This window comes from Canis aureus, chromosome 24 (assembly GCF_053574225.1).
Source record: "Canis aureus isolate CA01 chromosome 24, VMU_Caureus_v.1.0, whole genome shotgun sequence".
NCBI classification, from domain to species: domain Eukaryota; kingdom Metazoa; phylum Chordata; class Mammalia; order Carnivora; family Canidae; genus Canis; species Canis aureus.
This window is the reverse complement of record NC_135634.1, coordinates 48,281,944-48,300,728: the sequence shown is the minus strand read 5'-3', so window position 1 is coordinate 48,300,728 and position 18,785 is coordinate 48,281,944. Positions and strand designations below refer to the sequence as shown.

The window sequence follows — 18,785 nt, the reverse complement described above, 5'->3', positions numbered from 1 at the left end:
ATTGATCGTGCCTGTGTGAGGAAGCCTCCATGAAATCCCAGTAATGTCAGGAGGGTGAACACTTGGATGTTTCAAGAAGGTGGCACAGCCTGACTCCGCAGGAACAGAGGACCCTCCCAGACCTTATCCTAAGGTCTGGCCATCAGTTGTTACCCTTTATCACATCCTTTAATAAACTGGTAAGTGTGAAGTGTTTCCCTCAGTTCTGTGAACCACTTTAAGAAACTAATTGAACTCAAAGAAATGGTTGTGGGAACCTAAGAGTTTTAACCAGATTTTTAACCAGGGACTTGTGTTTGGTGTCTGATGTGGGGGTAGGGGAGCAGTCATGTGGGACTGAGCCCCCAACCTATGGGATCCGATGCTATTTCTAAGTAGATAGTGTCAGAATTGAGTCAAATTGTAGGACTCTCAGCTGGTATTTCTTGGTGGGGGAACCCCCCACACACACACATACCTGGTGACAGAAGTGTTGTGTATGTGGTATTCACGTGGGAGCAAAGGACACACATAGGAGGAAAGAACTGGTTTTTTCCTAACCTAGGCCCCTACTTCCACTTTCATTCCAGAGCTAGCCCTGCCATTGGGGCCAGAATCATCCAGGAAGAGGCCAGACTTTCCTTCCCTGGCAGGGTCAGCAGGTGCATAAGGCAACCTTTGCCTCTTTGATGGTTTTCTCAAGGTCCTATGGCTGATCAAACCTTCTTGTGGTTCACATAATCTCTTAGAGTTTTTCACACATCCAGCTACATGAGTGTCTAGTTCAGCCAGTCCCTTTAGCATGACGCCATCCTGATCCGTTTTGTATTGACTTTACAATTTACAGTTTCACAGTTTAACTCTGACTTACCAGTTTGACACCTGAATGTCCTTCAAAGTCCTCTTTGAGGACACATCACTGAAGACTGATGAGGGTCATCTGTAGGTTATTCTCTCACCAATAGGTCTTATCGGCATGAAGAAGTGATGTTTTGATAATTGAACATGGAATTCAAGCCAAACAAAATGGGAAATGCAGAGAGGAAGTAGCTGTACTTTCTCTGGCTGAAAATAGGCTTTTTCCTTTTACCCAACACGTATCATTGTCCAGGCCCAAGATAAGAATTGGCTTCCTCACCCTCCTGCATGACTGCCTCCTCCATTCCTTGTAGTCTGGTATCTGCCCTTTCCATGTCATGGTTCATCATATGTCACAGGGAGGGGTTGCTGTGAATTTCCCTCTTGGAATTAAGCTGGTTTAACATTCAATGGTGTGCTCAGAGTATCCCAATAAATTGATGGTAACTGTGTAACTATGGAGTGCCCCAAATTCCAATCCAATGACTTAGGTGTAAACTTTGGACACATATGTTGGATGTGGTTTTAATTTCAAGGCTGAAACAATTAACTATACCAAGTCTCATCCTCAGGAAGACCATTAGCATAAAGGAAATAGTCAACCCTGAACATAGAAAGAAGAAGAAAAGGGATTCAGAGGAATAGAATCAGGCAGTATTAATCTGTCAGCACCCAGATAAAATTACTTGATCAGAGACTATCCGCAACCTGAAACTTCCTTTCAAAATACAAACCTATTCTTATCACTACATGCTGAAACCCTTCAATGGCATCTTAATCCTCTAAGAATAGAGATGACAATCTTCAGCCAGGCTTTCTGTCCAACCTGGCCAATGTCCACTTCCCCAAGCTCTTTACCCACTCTCCCTTCTCACCTGTGCTTCAGCACCCTGAACTTCCTCTTTGTCCCTCAAACCCACTGTATTCCTTCCCACCACAGGGCCTTTGCACATGTTGTTCTCTTTCAAGAACTATCTTTGCTCCCATGCGCCCAGTCCCTAACCTAGCTAACTCCTATTAATCCCTTAAATCTCAGTCCAAGCCTTCCTTCCTCAGGGAAGCCTTCTGGGCCATCCATAGTAGGTCTGCTTTCTCTGCATACATATAGCACTGTATACTAGGTCTTCCAGGTGCTTTATCACAGTTTTAATGTTATATTTATTAGTGAGATCATTTTGTTGGTATCTGCCTTCCTGAATCTACTGAAGGACTATGACTGCAGGAACTGTATTACTGTCTTTTTTGCTTGCTCACCATTGTAACTCTTTCTGGCACAAAACAAGTCCTCAGTACATATTATCAAATAAATTAGTCAAATTGAGATCCCATGCAGATTGATCCCTGTAAGCTAAATATGTGCCTCAAGATGTCACAGTATAGCATCAATCGTCCAGCAGTTCACAGCATCCAGCCACCTCCTTTCTGAATCCATGTTCACCAAGCAACGTTCTGATAAGTTATTATAGTTTCCTGATGATTTTTCTATAAGATACGAGTCTACATGGTCTGTTTCTCTTGGCAATTGTATATCTGATTCTAAATTCACCAACTTAGATTATTCCACTTTCCACTTTCTCCTGTTATTTGTAGATCCAAAATTAGGCTTGGGGAACAGATTATCTTTATTAATTTTTTTCATTCAATAGCATTTATTGAGTACTATATGCCAGGTATATTTCAAGTCATTCAGAATAGATAAGAGAACAAGACAGACAAAGCATCTGTACTGGCAAGAGCAAGTTTCCAGATCTGTAAGATTGGATAACTCTGGATGTGCTGTCATCCTCATGATGACATCACTGGGTGAGGTCCTGCCTCTCAGAGGCCCTCCTTTCCTGAGTTCTCCTCCTGTTGTAATCATGGAAGTTTTAAGAATATAGGAGTTCCTGGAGAAGCTAAGAAGCTCCTTGAGGGTAAAATCTTTGGCTATTTTTTGCATTTGCCAGAGAGCTAGCATATATAAATGGGAGAGGGAGGAATGCCTTATTTAAAAATAAATTGAAAATCTACTTTGAAAAGAAACAAATGAACATTCTACAACTGAAAATTGCAGAAGCAGAAATTAAGAACTCCTTGAACTGATTAAACAACAGCATGGGCATAGCAGAAGACAGATTGAGCTTAAAGACCAGCCAATAGGAAATCTAAATGGAAGTGCTGAAAGAACAAGAATGTAAAGAACAGAACAGAGAATAAAGAAATTTGGGACATAGTCAGTAGTTGTACTGTATGTGTAATTGGAATCCCCCCACCACCACCAAAAAAAGCAGGAGAATGGGAAAGAAGCAATATATGAAAAAGAAATGTCCATGAATTTTCCCAATCTGATGAAAGACATGAAGCCACAAATTCAGGAGCCTCAATGAGGTCAATGAGGTTTGAGTAGAACAAACACAAAGAAAACTACATCTCAGCACATCATGGTCAAAATGCTGAAAAGTTGAAGATAAAAGGCAAAATCTTAATAGGTTTGTTTTCTTCTTTTAAGACACATTTCCTTCAAGGAAACAAAAATAAGAATAAGAATGACTGCTGACTTTCTCAACAGGAACTATGGAGCCAGGAGGCAACAAATGGCATTTTAGAGATTGGAAAGAATTAACTGCCAACCTAGAACTCCGGACCCAGTGAAAACATCCTTCAAAAATGTAATGAAATAGAGATGTTCCTGGATAAACAAAATCTTAGAGAACTTATCAGCAGCAGATCCACAATATGAAAATACTAAAAGAATATTTTTCAGGCTAAAGGAAACTGATCCCAAATGGAAACAATGAAGTGTAAGAAGGAATGATCAGCTTTTGAAAATATAAAACACTACTTTTAGAATATTCTGTTTTTTAAGGGAAGAATAATAACAAAGTCTTAGGTATTTATATAACATGTAGAAATAAAATATATGACAACAGCAACTGATAAGGTAGGTAGGGGTAAATGGACTTGTAAGGTTATTGTGCTGTTGAGGCACCATAAAGTGCTAGTTCAAGGTAAATTATAATAAGTTAGTGTTATATTTTGTAATTCTTTAAATGATACTAAAATGTATAACAAGAAGTAATAATGAAGATAACATGGGAAAATAAAAAATACCTGATTGATTAGGAAGACTACAGGAAAGGAAAAGGAAAAGGAAAAAGAACAGATTGTACAATTAAAAAACAAATATTGGAGGGATCCCTGGATGGCTTAACAGTTTAGCACCTGCCTTTGGCCCAGGGCATAATCCTGGAGAACCGGGATCAAGTCACACATCGGGCTCCCTGCATGGAGCCTGCTTCTCTCTCTGCCTATGTCTCTGCCTCTCTCTCTCTCGTTCTCTCTCTCTCTCTCTCTCTCTCTCTCTGTGTGTGTGTGTGTGTGTGTGTGTGTGTGTGTGTGCATCTCTCAGGAATAAATAAATAATTTTTAATAAAGTAAAATAAATAAATATGAAGATGATAGAATTAAACTTAATTACTGGTAGAGGGATAGATACATAGATCGACAGAACAGAATGCACAACCAGAAGTGAGTCCACATGAATATTCCTGACTTATTTTTGACAAAGGTACAAAAATTTAAGGAAGAATAACCTTTACAATACATGATGCTGAAACAATTAGATAACCACAGACAGAAAAAAATGAACCTTTACCTAAGTCTCATACATTGTACAAAAATGAGCTCAAACTCAAATGCACTTGAATGGAAAATTTACAACTATAAAAGTATTATTAAAATATAGGAGAACATCCTTGGGATCTCAGGCTAGACAGAGTTCTTAGAATAAATAGCAAAAGCAGAATTCATAAAAGGCAAATTTAGACTTGATCAAAATTAGAAACTTTTCCTCCATGTAAGATTCTAAGGAGAACATGAGAAGACAAACTAAAGACTAGGAGAAAATATTTGCAAACCACATATCTGAGGAAGAGCTAGTACCTAGGGCATATGAAGAACTCTCACAACACAACAGTTAAAATGCAATTGATTAGAAAATGGGCAAAATACACAAGGAGGTATGGCACTGGTGTGGCTGTAGAGAGGGCAAGAGAGCTTGGGAAAAGATGCCATTAGCCATGAGGGAAATGCAAATTAAAATCACAATGAGAGGTCACCACACTCCCATTAGGATGGCATCACCAATTGCTGGAGAAGATGGGAAGAATCGAGATCACTCATACATTACTGGTGGGAATGTGAAATGGTATTGGCACTCTGAAAAGCAGTTTGGCACTTTCTTTGCAAACCAGATATGCAAGTACTATACAACCAAGCAATTGCACTCATGGGCATTAATCCCAGAGAAACAAAGACACACACACACACACACACACACGCACACACACACACCCCTTCATTCACAATAATTCAAAACTGAAAACAGCAATAAAAAAGAACAACCGTTGATATATAGAATGACCTGGCCAGATTTCCTGAGAATTATAACAAGTGAAAAGCAAAAAGATATGTACTCTGGTTTTGTTGATACAACATTCTCAAAAAGACAAAATTATGGAAACGGAGGAGAGATTCATAGTTTCTGGGGGTTAAAGATGAGGTGCTCATGAGAGGGAAGGGAGTGGGTCTGGAAAGGGCCCCTTGAGGGGTCCTGGTGGAAATAGAAATGTTCTGTATCTTGACTATTACATTGTCAATACCAGTGTCTTGGTTGTGACTTTTGGTTCAGATAGTTCTGTAAGATGTTACTTTTGAGAGAAACCTGGTAGATGGTACTCAGGATCTCTGTATTATTTCTTACGACTGCGTGTGAACCTACCATAGTCTCAAAATAAAAAATTTAACGTGTAAACACCTGAAAATCATGAAGTATAGCTATGTGCAACCACATTAAGTGAATCTTAAGAACATGATATTGGCTAAAAGAAGCCATAGGCAGTTTATATTGTGCAATTCTGTGGACCGCAACAAGCAGTCTGAATCCACAGTGAAGTCTACCCACAGTCTCTCTCTCATGATCCTTTCCAGGGATGGAGAGAAGACATTCTAGATGTTGATTCAGGCAGTGTTTATATGGTTATATGTAAAAAAATAAATGCAAAAGTCAGTCAGCCTGCACACGAGTATATTCACGGTGCATAAATTATACTGCAATAAAAATAATGAATGAATGTAGACATGGACGTGGAGGAATGAAAGATGCTAGGATAGTAAGAAAGTGCCCGACGGTCAGTCTGCATGACGGGGGAGCTTGGGCGGAGGCCTGAGAAAGAATATGAGCCAATAAAGGAAGAGAGCCCCTGGAAGAACTGCATCCACCATGGTGGTGAACTTTAACTTCATCCCATGGGCGATGGGCAGGAACCAATGGGTGCTTTAAACAGAGTAGTGAAGCAACCAGCACTGTTTTGAACAATCATATTCCAAGCACTTCCCTCCGGCTATCCCAGTGATCAGAATGCAGAGCCCCCTGGGATGCAGATCTGGGGCTGAGGCTAACAGGGCACGAGATTGGATGTCAAAGACCAGCACAACTTGATGGCCTGGGCACGCGGTGCTCTCATCCTTTGTAGGTGAGAGCCCACAGGAAGAGCCAGAATGCTCAGAACCTGTTGGGAATCAGGCCTTGTGCAGGCTTCGCAGTGGTGACCTCACCATCTACCCACCCAGGGATGTGCCCACATAAGCAACCTGCAGTTTCCCAGGCCAAGCCTTCCGTCCAGGAAAATGTGGCAACCGCATGTCCAGTGTGCCACAGTGGATGTTCCCATCCCATTCCCTGCCACCACTAACAAAACCAGCTGTTTTTCCTAGTATCTAGAGCTAATTTGCTCACTTGTTTTTACTAAATTGTTGACTGTTTCCATTTTTTTCCAGAAAAAGAAAGGGAAGAAAGGCAAAAAAGGGAAAAGAGGGAAGAAGGACAAAGATCTAACAGCTGACAGGTGAGGTGTGCCCTAGTGCTGTTGTACTGCACGTGAAAAGCTCCCCAGAGCAGAGCGCAGGTCACCACAGAAGTCCACGGCCCCAGCCTAGGAAAGGCACCCCTCTCTGCCCACCGCACCTCCTCCCACCTCGAAGTGCTGGGGCCGCTCTGCAGTCCTGCATGAAATGCAGCCTCCTAGGGACACCTGGGGGACTCAGCAGTTGAGCATCTGCCTTTGGCTCAGGGCGTGATCCTGGTACCGGGATCGAGTCCCACATCGGGGCTAAGCAGGCTCCTGAGGGGAGCCTGCTTATCCCTTTGCCTATACGTTGCTTCCTCTCTCTCTGTGTATCTCATGAATTAATAAATAAAATCTTAAAAAAAAAATGCAGCCTCCTAGCCTGCAGAGATGTACGGCAAAGGATGTACGCCATGGTCACCTCTGAGATTATGTGAATTTTTTAAGTTCATGGGGATCCTTTTTTTTTTTAAGATTTTATTTATTTATTTGAGAGAAGGAGAACACGAGCACAGGGAGAGATAGAGGGTGAGAGAGAATCTCAAGCAGACTTCCCACCCAGTGCAGAGCCTGACGCAGGGCTCGGTCCCATGACCCTGAGATCGTGACCTGAGCTGGAAACAAGAGTCGGACACTTAACCAACCAAGAGGCATCCCAAATTTCATGGGGTTCTTAAGAAATTGTTTAAGAAATAGCATCCTGATCCAACTTTTGAGGGAGCACTGACACTCCACGAGGGCAGAGACTGTTCCCGTTTCCTGCCCTGTCCCAGGCCCGGCCCACTGAGGCACTTCACAGATGCTCGTTGAAGGGAAGGACAGAGTTTTACCATGTCAAGGGATGTTTCCATTTCCTTGAGCTCTGCTGTCCGAGCTTTGATACTCATGAATCATTTTTAAATGCTCATTTTTTATGCTGAAATGACCCTTCAGTGCTTTAACACTGGAAATAAATAGAACCTGGGTTTTCGGATAATTTCAAGGAATGTAGTGGAATCTAAAAAAAACAAAACAAAACAAAACAAACAAAACAGATGCAGGAAATAAGCTAGTGGCCACCAGCTGGGGCAGGGCTGGGGGACAGGTAGAAAAGGGGGATCAAGAGGCACAAACTTCCAGTTATAAAATAATTAAGTCAATAGGATGTGATGTACAGCATAGGGAATATAGTCAACGATATAGTAATAACTTTGTATGGTGATAGATGGAGACTAGACTTATCGTGGGGATCATTCTGTAATGTATAAAAATACTGAATCACTAATAATCTAAAACTAATAGGATACTGTGTGTTGATTATACTTCAAATAAATAAATAAATAAATAAATAAATAAATAAATAAATAAATGTCAAACAAAATACAATCCCTAAGAAAATGTCAGAAATCATTCTGAAGGTAATACTTTTTCTCCCATGGGTTTTATTAACGGGTGTCACATATTGCTCCCTTGTTTGGGAGTGTTTTCTAGTCATCCCCTGCCTACCAGGGATACATTCCCAAACTACTTGAGAGTGGATCCATGAGAAAGGAAGCCAGCTTAGAAGCATCCAGAAGGAGAGAGGAGGCCAGAGTACACCAGAGCTAGTGCACATGCCTGGAGCCTGGCAGGTAGCCCCTGGAAAGATAGCCAGAGGGTGTGTGGGCTTTGGCTCTGTAGAGAAAAGGCTCGCACAGGGTACCCATAGAGGCAGGTTTCCTCACTTGAGGCTCCATCATCTGGGGACAGGTTCAAAGTCAAGATGCTAGAGCTGACTGATGCCTAAGAGGGGCCTAGTCAGCATCCTGAGAGTCAGGTGCCTATTCCTAGGGCACCAATCCCTCCAAGTGCCAGCACTAATGCCTCCTGGGGACCCAGGGAGCTCCCTTCCCTAGACAGGGGTCCAACCTATGAATGCACACAGTGCCACAGGACACAGCTGTTTTTTAGTAGCTTTTAAAACCCATCTTTCTCCTTTGCTCTTACATTAGCCCCAAAACCAAGTACATCTTTCAGGCGAAGAAGATTATGCTAAGTGCCTCATCCAGACACAAACCAGAGCTAAAATCAAATCAACCAATATGACCTGACCACTAAATTAAAGCTTTTCATTCACATTCTCATGCATATAAAGATGAGTTTACCAAATAACAATACAGATCACACATATGTAGCTCATGAACAATATCCATTAGACATTGAATATGTTCTTATACTTGCTTCTGTATAATTGAACTACCGTAAATGGGCCAAAAGTGGTTCTCTAGTGAAATAAAGAGAGACCAGGACTGTTTTATTCACTCTTGTGCCCAAAAGTATAGAAATAACTGGCTGTCTCATTCCTAGAAGACTTTTCATTTCAATTTTGGAGACCCTACATCTCTGGACTAAGGCCAATCCCACCAAGACACTCTAAGACAACTTCCATTTTTCTCATCGAGTTAATATCAACCTGAAACCAGTACTTTTATCATATTTAAGGTAGTTTTAAAGTTGAAAATGTTTTATTCCATAACAGAAGTTTATTTCACTGGAAAGATCCAAATACAGGCTTGTGTTCCAACCTTCTTCATGTATTTTGTTTTGATTGTTTTAGAGAATCTTCTTCAATTTTATGTTAACATTTTATGCATATATTCTATGTTTATTATTAAATCAATATTCTAGTTTAAAAAAAAGGACAGTTGGTACTTTCTTGATACTGGTCAGATATTATTATCCCAAATCCCATTACAATTAAAACCTTCTTAATTCAACACAGAGTTTTAAATGTTATTTTAATTTAAATACTATTTTAAATATATTTGAAAGAATAAAATTCTGGTCAATTGAAGAATGGGGTCATTGAATTAATATTTATCCCAATGGTATTTGGCTTAAATATAACTGATATTCTTGCTCACATTAACCTGGATCATACAACAAAGAACTAGTGAAATATAGTTAATATATTTACAATCCTTCATTCTAAAGAAAGACTCGGGTAGAACTAAAGCATAAGGCCCCTAGAAATGAAAAGGGAATAGACAAAACATCTCAAAGGATTAAACTCAATATTTGAGCTTGACCTATCTAAATTCCTACAAACCAAGCCCCAGTTAATTTCACTGGGAGTTTCAATCATTAAGTGGGATACTGTCTTGATTTTTTCCCTCAATTAGTATAAATTACCAGTGTGCTGGCTATATGCCCAAGGACCTCTTAGGGAAGTGGTTTTGACATCTGTAAACACTAAGGAAAAGTATAACATCCTCCAAAAAAAAAAAAAAATCATCACACTCACTGTGTTAGACATTTGTCTTTCGGAGTAGAATTAGTTCCCCTATAAGCCTTTGTTCTTTATAGATATTTCTCCTAAACTATTATGCTATTGGGTTAAAAAGGAAACATCAATTTCACAAAGGATTAATGATCTACTACGGCTTGCAGATGCTAACTGAATGTATAATTGTGGGCCCATTGCGCTACTATTATTGGGCAATTTCTAATTCATATCTGTGCCGTCACAAGGACTAATGAAAGGGCACACTGGAGGAGCGATAGCTGGTCTCAGATGCCCACAGATATAATTCTTATTAATGGGAAACGTCAGATGTACACACGGATGAGCAAAAGTATTGTTTTTAAAGCCTAATGTGTCCCTCAAATTGGAGAAACGCTTCCAAAAATCAACTTATTTGCATAGATACAAATGTGCTTAGAAATAGATCTGGTGAAAGTTCTCTGTGTATGTGATTAACAGAAATGCTGATTTTATTGTCTGCTCATGGAATAGCTGGTCTGCTTTATCACCAGGACCATTGAGTCTCTGTATAAGGAACTGGTGGAAGAAGGGCTGCTGATCCAGGCTCTGAAAGTTAACCTCTCTGATTACATCGGTAAGATACACCAAGAATAACACATGTATGTACCACATATGTCGCCCCTTGGGTTGCGAGGTCCCGACAGCTGGAAATAGGATTCCTTTGCGTTTCTGTCCAAACCAAAACCTGGCCCCCGTGGTGGCTTGTGGTTGATTTTGGTTGGCCCGAATTGATTTTAATTCATTCCGTGCTGTGAACGCATAGGTCCAGCTCGCTCCTGGCTCTCTTTGAGCCTACTAGCAAAGTTCCTTGAGGCATTCTGGCTGGCATAAGCCAAACTGAGGAAAGGAATTGTTCACACTTTCAGATTTAAACAAAATGCCCCAGGGAACAGCACCTGGCATTTGCACAACGCACAGTTCTTAGAGGAGGAATTCCTACCAGAAAGGGCCACCACAGAAGTAGCTGAAAGGAAGGAGGGGGGACATTTGCTATCACCATCCCCAACTAATGTTTTCTCTTAATTAAAAAAAAAAAAAAAAAAAAAAAACATGATGACCTGAAAGCACACTTAAAACTTAAAATTCTTAGTAATCATAAATAAATAAATAAATAAATAAATAAATAAATAAATAAATAAATAAATAAATAAATTTTAAAAAAATAGATAAAAATTTCTTCCTAATCCCAGCACCCTGAGGCAGGTATAATGTTCCCTTTCCCTCATATATGAACCAGAACATTCTCCCACATAACCGCAAAAGAATAACCACACTCAGACAACTTGACATTATTACGATGCTATTACTTAATACCTAGGAAGCGATCTACTCCCCCAATTGTCCTAATACTGTTCTTTATAAATGTTTGTCTTTCTGAATCCAAAGTCCAATCAAGGACCGTGGCTGCGGTGCTCCTATCTGGTTAGTTGCCTTTCCTGCCTTTGATCTAGAACAACCTCCAACCCAACATCCTTCACACCATTGACAGTGTCAGAGTCCGAGCTGTTTCACAGACTGTCCTTCCACAGACGTGGTTTGATGGTTTCCTCGTGACTGGATTTGGATTAAACATTTCTGAGAGGCAGACTCCACAGGTGATATTATGTCCTCAGTGTTTCACGCTGGGAGCATGTGTGTCCCATCACTGGGGACATTAAGTTCCATCACTGGCCGAAGATCTGTTCCCCAGATTTCTCCACTGTCAAGCTTCACTTTAACCTTTGTAGTTAATGAATAACCTGGGGGGAGGGGGGATTCTTCAAAGCTCTGGAGAATCTGTTCCCAACTGGCTTAAAGTTTTTATCATCCACTGATGATTTTTGCCTGCTTTGATTACTGCTAGGGGGGTTATAAAATGTGGGTCTTCTATTTTTTTTCATCCTTACTATGTTTAGTAGGTGCCATTCTTCTAGAAGATATGTCCTTCCCACCCTCTTTTTAAATTGTTGTGGCATCCATGTAGAAACATGGAATCTCTATCTTTTATTGTATTATATTGTACATTGACTTAATTTTAGCCTGTAGGAACGAGAAGGTTGACATTTCCCTCTGATCAAAAAAATGATTAATCCCTTTGAAATAAAACCACATTTCCTTCTTGAGGGTCTGAAGGAGCATTCATTTTTCCTAATAGTAAAAGAATTTTGCCACAACATATACTGGGTTATATATTGGATTTCTATTTCTTTTATGTGTTTCTTGTTCAACTACTAAAGGGTTTTCTCCTGGATTCCATTGATTTTGTTCTGTTAATTCTGTTCATGTGAAAAAATGACATCTTTCACAGAACCCTGACCCTTTCCTTGTGATTGAGATCTCTGACTTCTCATCAACTGCCGTCTCTTTTGACATTGTGTCTTTTTGTTCATCGCTGAATTTCTAGTGTTTATACAGTACATGGCACAAGGTGGAGTCTCCAAAAATAATGAACCTATTTCTCATCTTCTGTTTGATTTCTTACCCATCTTGGACTTTGCAATGATCTGTCAGTTTCCAGGCAGCATCTTTATGACACCAAAGGCCAAAGTGACTACAATCAGACACTTAACAGTGAATTCAAGTGAAAATGACCCAATCTAATGATAGCCATTTTTCCAAAGAGGACATCCAGATGGCCAACAGACACATGAAAAGATATTCAACATCTCTCATCATCAGGGAAAAGCCTCACAACCGCGATGAGATACCACCTCACACCTGTCAAAATGGCTAAAATTAACAACACGAGAAACAACAGATGTCAGTGGGGATGTGGAGAAAGGGGAACCATCTTGTACTGTTGGTGGAGATGCCAACTGGTGCAGCCACTCTGGAAAACAGTATGGAGTTTCCCCAAAAGTTAAAAATAGAACTACCCTATGATCCAGCAATTGCACTACTAGGTATTTACCCAAAGGGTACAAAAATACAGATTCAAAGGGGTACCTGCACCCTGATGTTTATAGCAGCATTATCAACAATAGCCAAACTATGGAAAGAGCCCAGATGTCCATCGACAGATGAATGGATAAAAAAGATGTGGTATATATACAATGGAATATTATTCAGCCATCAATAAGAATGAAATCTTGCCATTTGCAATGACATGGATGGAGTTAGAGAGTATTATGCCAAAAGAAGTAAGTCAGTCAGAGAAAGACACATACTATAGGATTTCACTCATATGTGGAATTTAATAAACAAAACAGACTAACATAGTGGAAGGGGGGAAAAAAGAGAGAGAGAAACAAACCCTAAGAGACTCTTAGAGAACAAACTGAGGGTCAATGGAGGGGAGATGGTGGGAGATGGGCTAAACGGGTGACGGGCATTAAGGAGGGCACTTGTGATGAGCACTGGGTGTTGTGTGTAAGTGATGAATCAATGAACCGGAAACCGGCATTGCACACTGCATGTTAACTAACTGCAATTTAAATTAAAAATCTGAAAGAAAAAGAAAATGACCCAGTCTAACAAAATCAGTCATTCTGCCACAGGGGCTTTTCCATGTTTTCCTTATTTTTTTTTCCCCTGGTAAGATCCCTTAGCTTGAAAGACAGCAGTGGATCGTGCCAAATCCCCACATAAAAATAGACAATGCATCCAGACAGCAAAGACGGAAACCTGCAGACAACATTTACACCAAAACTAAATGACAAGGTCTCCCCTCAAACCTCAAAGTACAAGCCACTAGGGACGCAGAACAGAGGAACACCGAACCAACCAGCAAGCACTCACCGGGAAGCTAAGGCAGCCACAGCATCTGTGACCGGGAGGGGTCCGGCCACCTCAAAACACACCACCGTGCTTTTAATTTATCTGGAAACAACAGAAGAGGGGGCTCCATGACTTTTAAAAAGCTACCCGGAGCCAAACTTACTTCTAAAAGTATAGAAATGCTGTCTCATATAAAATTAACGTCTTGGAAACATCCAAGATCAAAGCCTATGCAAAGTTTCTATCAAAAGGAAAGAAGGAACAAATTAACATCACAAAAAGACATGTAAATGGAGCCCACTCTTTCAAGCAAGCTAACACAATAAGAAAATTACAGAAGAAATGTAAGAATACACGAAATGGAATTAGAAAAACTCAGAAATGAGCTGACGAAACTCAAGGAATATTAGAAATAAAGAGAAAAAAATAATTTCAGAAGATAAATTGCCATGCATGCAAGAATGAGTAAGTAATGCTTCGAGAGAAATAAAATATGAAAGACAGAATGTGGGATCCCTGGGTGGCGCAGCGGTTTGGCGCCTGCCTTTGGCCCAGGGCGCGATCCTGGAGTCCCGGGATCGAATCCCACGTCAGGCTCCCGGTGCATGGAGCCTGCTTCTCCCTCTGCCTGTGTCTCTGCCCCTCTCTCTCTCTCTGTGACTATCATAAATAAATAAAATCTTAAAAAAAAAAAAAAATGAAAGACAGAATGTCCCCTCCCGGACCTCCTCGCCCTTTATGGAATCCTTCTGTGCCTCAGTTTCCACAATTAGGGGAACAAGAGCAGCTCCGGCCTCATTAAATCGCTGTGAATAATGAGTTAGGGGATGAGGCCTTCGGGATATGCTTGGCCTGGCGCAGAGCTAGCTATTGTCCTGCTCTTGCTGGTGGCGGCGTTCTCGCCCAGCCTTTGGCGAGCTCAGGGCAAAAATACAGGGAGGATAGTATTAATCATAAATTAATATCCCCCTAGATTAGCTGGCCCCACTCATGGTTCAGCCACTGGGCTTTTGGGGGAGCATTCTCCCGAACCTGGAGTCACTGTGTTGAGACCCTCTCCTGGGTGTTCAGAGCCTGCCCTACAGAGGAGAAAACTCAACATCGTAGACGGCATGACTTACACGTGTACACATGAACCCCCCCACCCCGTCCCCCAAAGCTTCGGAGTAGGTGATGCCCGGGCAGGTGCACCGTCTCAGCAGCGCTGTCACAACACGAAGTCAGCCTGGAGCCGACTCTCTGCTGACCTTGTCCTGGAAGCTGGGTGGCCTGCGTCCAACCCAACAGTCTAGAAACGGGAAATCATTATTATTTTCATGTCTTTTTGTGATGTTAATTTGTTCCTGAATCCTAAGCATGCAGCACGCATCCCGGTCCCTGTCGTTGGAGGAGTGGAGGTGGCTGGATGTCCACCAGCACGTCTACTCTTGAGCCTCAGCCCCTCATCCGCCAGGAACGTATTTAGGAAGCTACAACTTGTTTAAAATTGCTCGGTTCTTCATACCCTTTTTATTCTACGTGGCGCAGAATGGAGTATTAGAGGCCGATTGGCACCTTTATTTCTCAATTACTTTTTGATTTCTCGTTATTTTTTTCCCTGCTCTGATGTCCCCGTTCTCTCCCATTATTTCACTCCTTCTGTACCAGTTTGCTAGGGCTGCTGAAACAGGTGTCGCAAACATTCCGTCACAGCCTGCAGGCCAGAAGCCCAAGATCAGGGTGTCCGCAGGGCTGGTTCCTTCTGAGGGCCTGAGGGAGAAGCTGTTGCTTCGCTGAGGCCTCCATACCCCCTCCCTCTAACCCCGGTCTCTCTTGCTCCGACTGCCAGCCCTCCTGCCCGGCCGCCCCACTGTCCCCCAGCTCCTGTGACACTCTGCTGCGTCTCCCCGTCCTCACGTCCACTCCACACGCCCTCCCCGTGCCCACGCCTGTGTGCAGGTTGCCCCTTTTGGTAAAGGACACCAGTCATCATGCACTGGAACCCACCCTAATGACCTCACCTTCACTGGTTGTATCTGCAGCGGCCCTATTTCCAAATGAGGTCACATTCTGAGATATCGGGGATCTGGATTTCAACATAGGAATTGTAAGGAAACACTGTCCGACCCGCAACACGTCCCCTGTTTCTTTTCCATCCACTGTTGGAGGCTTTCTGGCCTTTGATCATGCCTTGGACTTAAAATACCTTTTCCTCCACCGTTTCCCTCTTCCCTCTCTGGCGGAAGACCTGGTATCCATATAGGGAATCCTGAAGTTTCTAAGCTCTGCCTGCGTGGATGGGAAGAGCCTTATGGCTTCCACGTCCGGCGACTGCCAAACGCAGCCACGCACTTCCAGGATGAGAGTCAGCCCTTGGCAAGTGGCCGGGGCTGGTCGTGTCCTTCGTGCCATCAGAACCAACACCCACTAATTCAACTTAATATGATGTGTCTAAATAAAATCTGTTAGGTTCTAGAAAATATGGTGCATCTGGATATTAATATGGATTTATTTAAGCAGGAAAATTGGGGTCACTTTCAGATCACCTCCAATGTCATGTTTACAGCAATAAGCCCTGGATTTAATGGTGGCTACAGGATCTCTTCCAGCTCTAGTAAAGGCAAAATTAACCACTCTCGTATTTATTACCTGTTCATTAAAAAGCGCGGGGATCAGAAGCCACAGTGGAAGCTTTCACTATCACTCATTCTCTCCAAAGTCCCTTGCCAAGGACTTTTTTTTTTTTTTTCATGTAAGAGCCTGCCCTCCACAACAAAACAGCCAGCATTATCTGGTCCTTAATTCTAATTGGCTTAGCATTCAAAAATGCTTTAAAAGCTTTTATTTCGCATACACGTAGTGCATTATATTTGACATACATACAGAACATCAAGAGCTCTGCAAGATCCATACCTCTTATAGAAAGAAAAAGTCAGAGAAAAAATGATCCAGACACTGTGACTCCTGCATTGAATATTTTTCCTTCAGATTCAGGTACAAATCAAGAGAGAACCGTATGAGCATATAAAGGTCCCTCCTCATGACAAATGGAGACAGGCAAACTAATTTTCTTGGTGACCTTATCTAAATTACTTAGAAAATAACACTTCAGATTTATGACTAGTTACAATTAAGACCTTTGATGCCTTCTAATTAAACCTGTAAAGATTTATCTCTGTATTATTCCTTTGGTAATCCTTCGAAAATGATAAAAATGTAAATGAATATTACCCTCAAAAGGAGATGTTTCTATTTATCCTAAATTAGACTCATAGCCTTCCTTTCAAATGATTGCGTTTTAGGTTCAGATTTACACGGCTCCAGTACAAATTCCACATGGATCTTAAATAATTTATTTTTAAAGTCTGTGCAAATGTTAGACATAATCGCTTCGAGTGCGAATTAAATAAAGCCTACCATGTTTTAGTCTACTTTGCATGTCCTTCATCTTAGAACTTTGTGCCACTTCACGTGTTCGATATTTCACAGGTTATTTTTTTAGAAATCCCGGGAGGTTAGTGTCATCCTCAGCAGACTTCCCCGTGACCGTAGCCAGGAGAGCAGTGCTATCGTGACGGGATGGGTTTTCCTCCAGGCCTTTGTCTGAGAGAAGATGTGCTCTTCATGACTCTTGGGAACACCATTCTGTTTGCTCAGAAGTGTTGACTGTGCATTCTGTGTTAGTCTTGCAAGTGCCAGAATGATGCAGCTCAGACCAGCCCAGGCTCCCACTGACTTATGCTCTGTTTCTGTTCCGCTAGGAGAGTACAGTTACTTGGGGACCACTCTTCGCCAGGTGTCCATAGAACCCATGCCTTCGCTCCTGGATGTCAGACAGCTCATCGCCCTGTACGGGATCTTGCCACTAGGTAAAGACTCCACACACTCGTGCTTTTCCAAGGAGCAGGGGTGCCCTTGCTTGCCGCCTTTGGCAGCCTCGTCCCGGTGGAACTCTTCGTGCTGACAGTTTCGAGGGAGGGTAGTTCTCTGGCCACCCTGCATCCCGAGAGCACAGGAGGGTGCTACCCGGGGCGGGGCACGTCGGCACCGCTTTGGCGTGCCTGCTTAACATTCTGGACTGAAGGTCCCGTCGGCAATCATCCGGAGAGATAATAACCCAAGCAAGCACCTGCAATTAAAATTAATCAAATTAGACAAAGGGCTAATGTTAGGCTTGCCTTTTACACACAGGCTTCTGTTACTCGGCCCTTAACAAGGCCGGCCTTTCATGAATCAGTGAAAGTGTATTTCATGCATCCGAAGGATCAGGGCTCCACCGGTTTTCAACGACATCCACTCTAACTGCTAAATACAATTCGACCGTGATTGTTCGGGCCAACGGACCAGAATTCTGCAGCGCGCCGACAGGTGCAGGAAGGGCGGGGCTCTTTGTCACAGAGTTATCTGCTGCTTTCCTTCGCCCTTATCATTTTAATAACTTTTTTTTATGTGCATGACCTGAGTCATTTGGGGCAGGGGCAGGAACCCCAGCCAGGCTTTGCTCTGATGGCAATTCTGAAATAGAAATCATGTTTTATTTGTTTGACTGGCTTTAAAACAGTATGGGAATCGTTTGGGCACTTATAATACTGTTCCTATTTGACCTAGACCTACGGGCAAGAAATAGTTCATTCCTCTTTTTAATTTAATGCTGAAGTAGTAAGTGGAATTGGGAGTCAACATAAATTTCATATATATATATGGTATATATAAAATATATCATAAATAAGTATATGATACTTTGGGGGTCAACAAAACAAATATGCAATATTTATGAGGCCCATGCCAATAAAGTAATTAGCCACCAGCCCTCATCACAGCGTGATGGAAAGCAGTAGAGCAGAAAGCGCCAAGACCCAGCGTGTTTTTCATGGAACTCCTAGGACATGAGGGGGGCGGTGTGTTTGATCCTTGGCTTGAGGATAAAAAATGATGGATGTGGCTTCCAAACTGGCTTAAAAGCATCAGAAGAAGGATGGTCGAGATGCATCCCACTTGAGCCCTCCTGTTGTCAATGCCGATCCTGCAGTCGCTATGGGCTGCCCACCTCCCCCAGAGCCACCGGGCCTCTCTTCTCAGGACCTGTATGTGTGTTTGCAAGACCC

The 18,785-nt window shown here is 42.0% G+C and overlaps 1 protein-coding gene across 3 annotated transcripts in view; it reads left to right on the top strand.

Moving 5' to 3' along the window:
- Positions 1–18,785, top strand: part of DRC11 (dynein regulatory complex subunit 11) — a 146,868-nt gene that overhangs the window by 88,445 nt on the left and 39,638 nt on the right. For all 3 annotated transcript variants that reach the window (XM_077869338.1, XM_077869337.1, XM_077869339.1), the window contains 3 exons: positions 6,655–6,722; positions 10,497–10,579; positions 17,442–17,549. In XM_077869338.1, the coding sequence (XP_077725464.1) occupies positions 6,655–6,722; positions 10,497–10,579; positions 17,442–17,549 (259 nt within the window). The remainder of the gene's footprint in view (positions 1–6,654; positions 6,723–10,496; positions 10,580–17,441; positions 17,550–18,785) is intronic.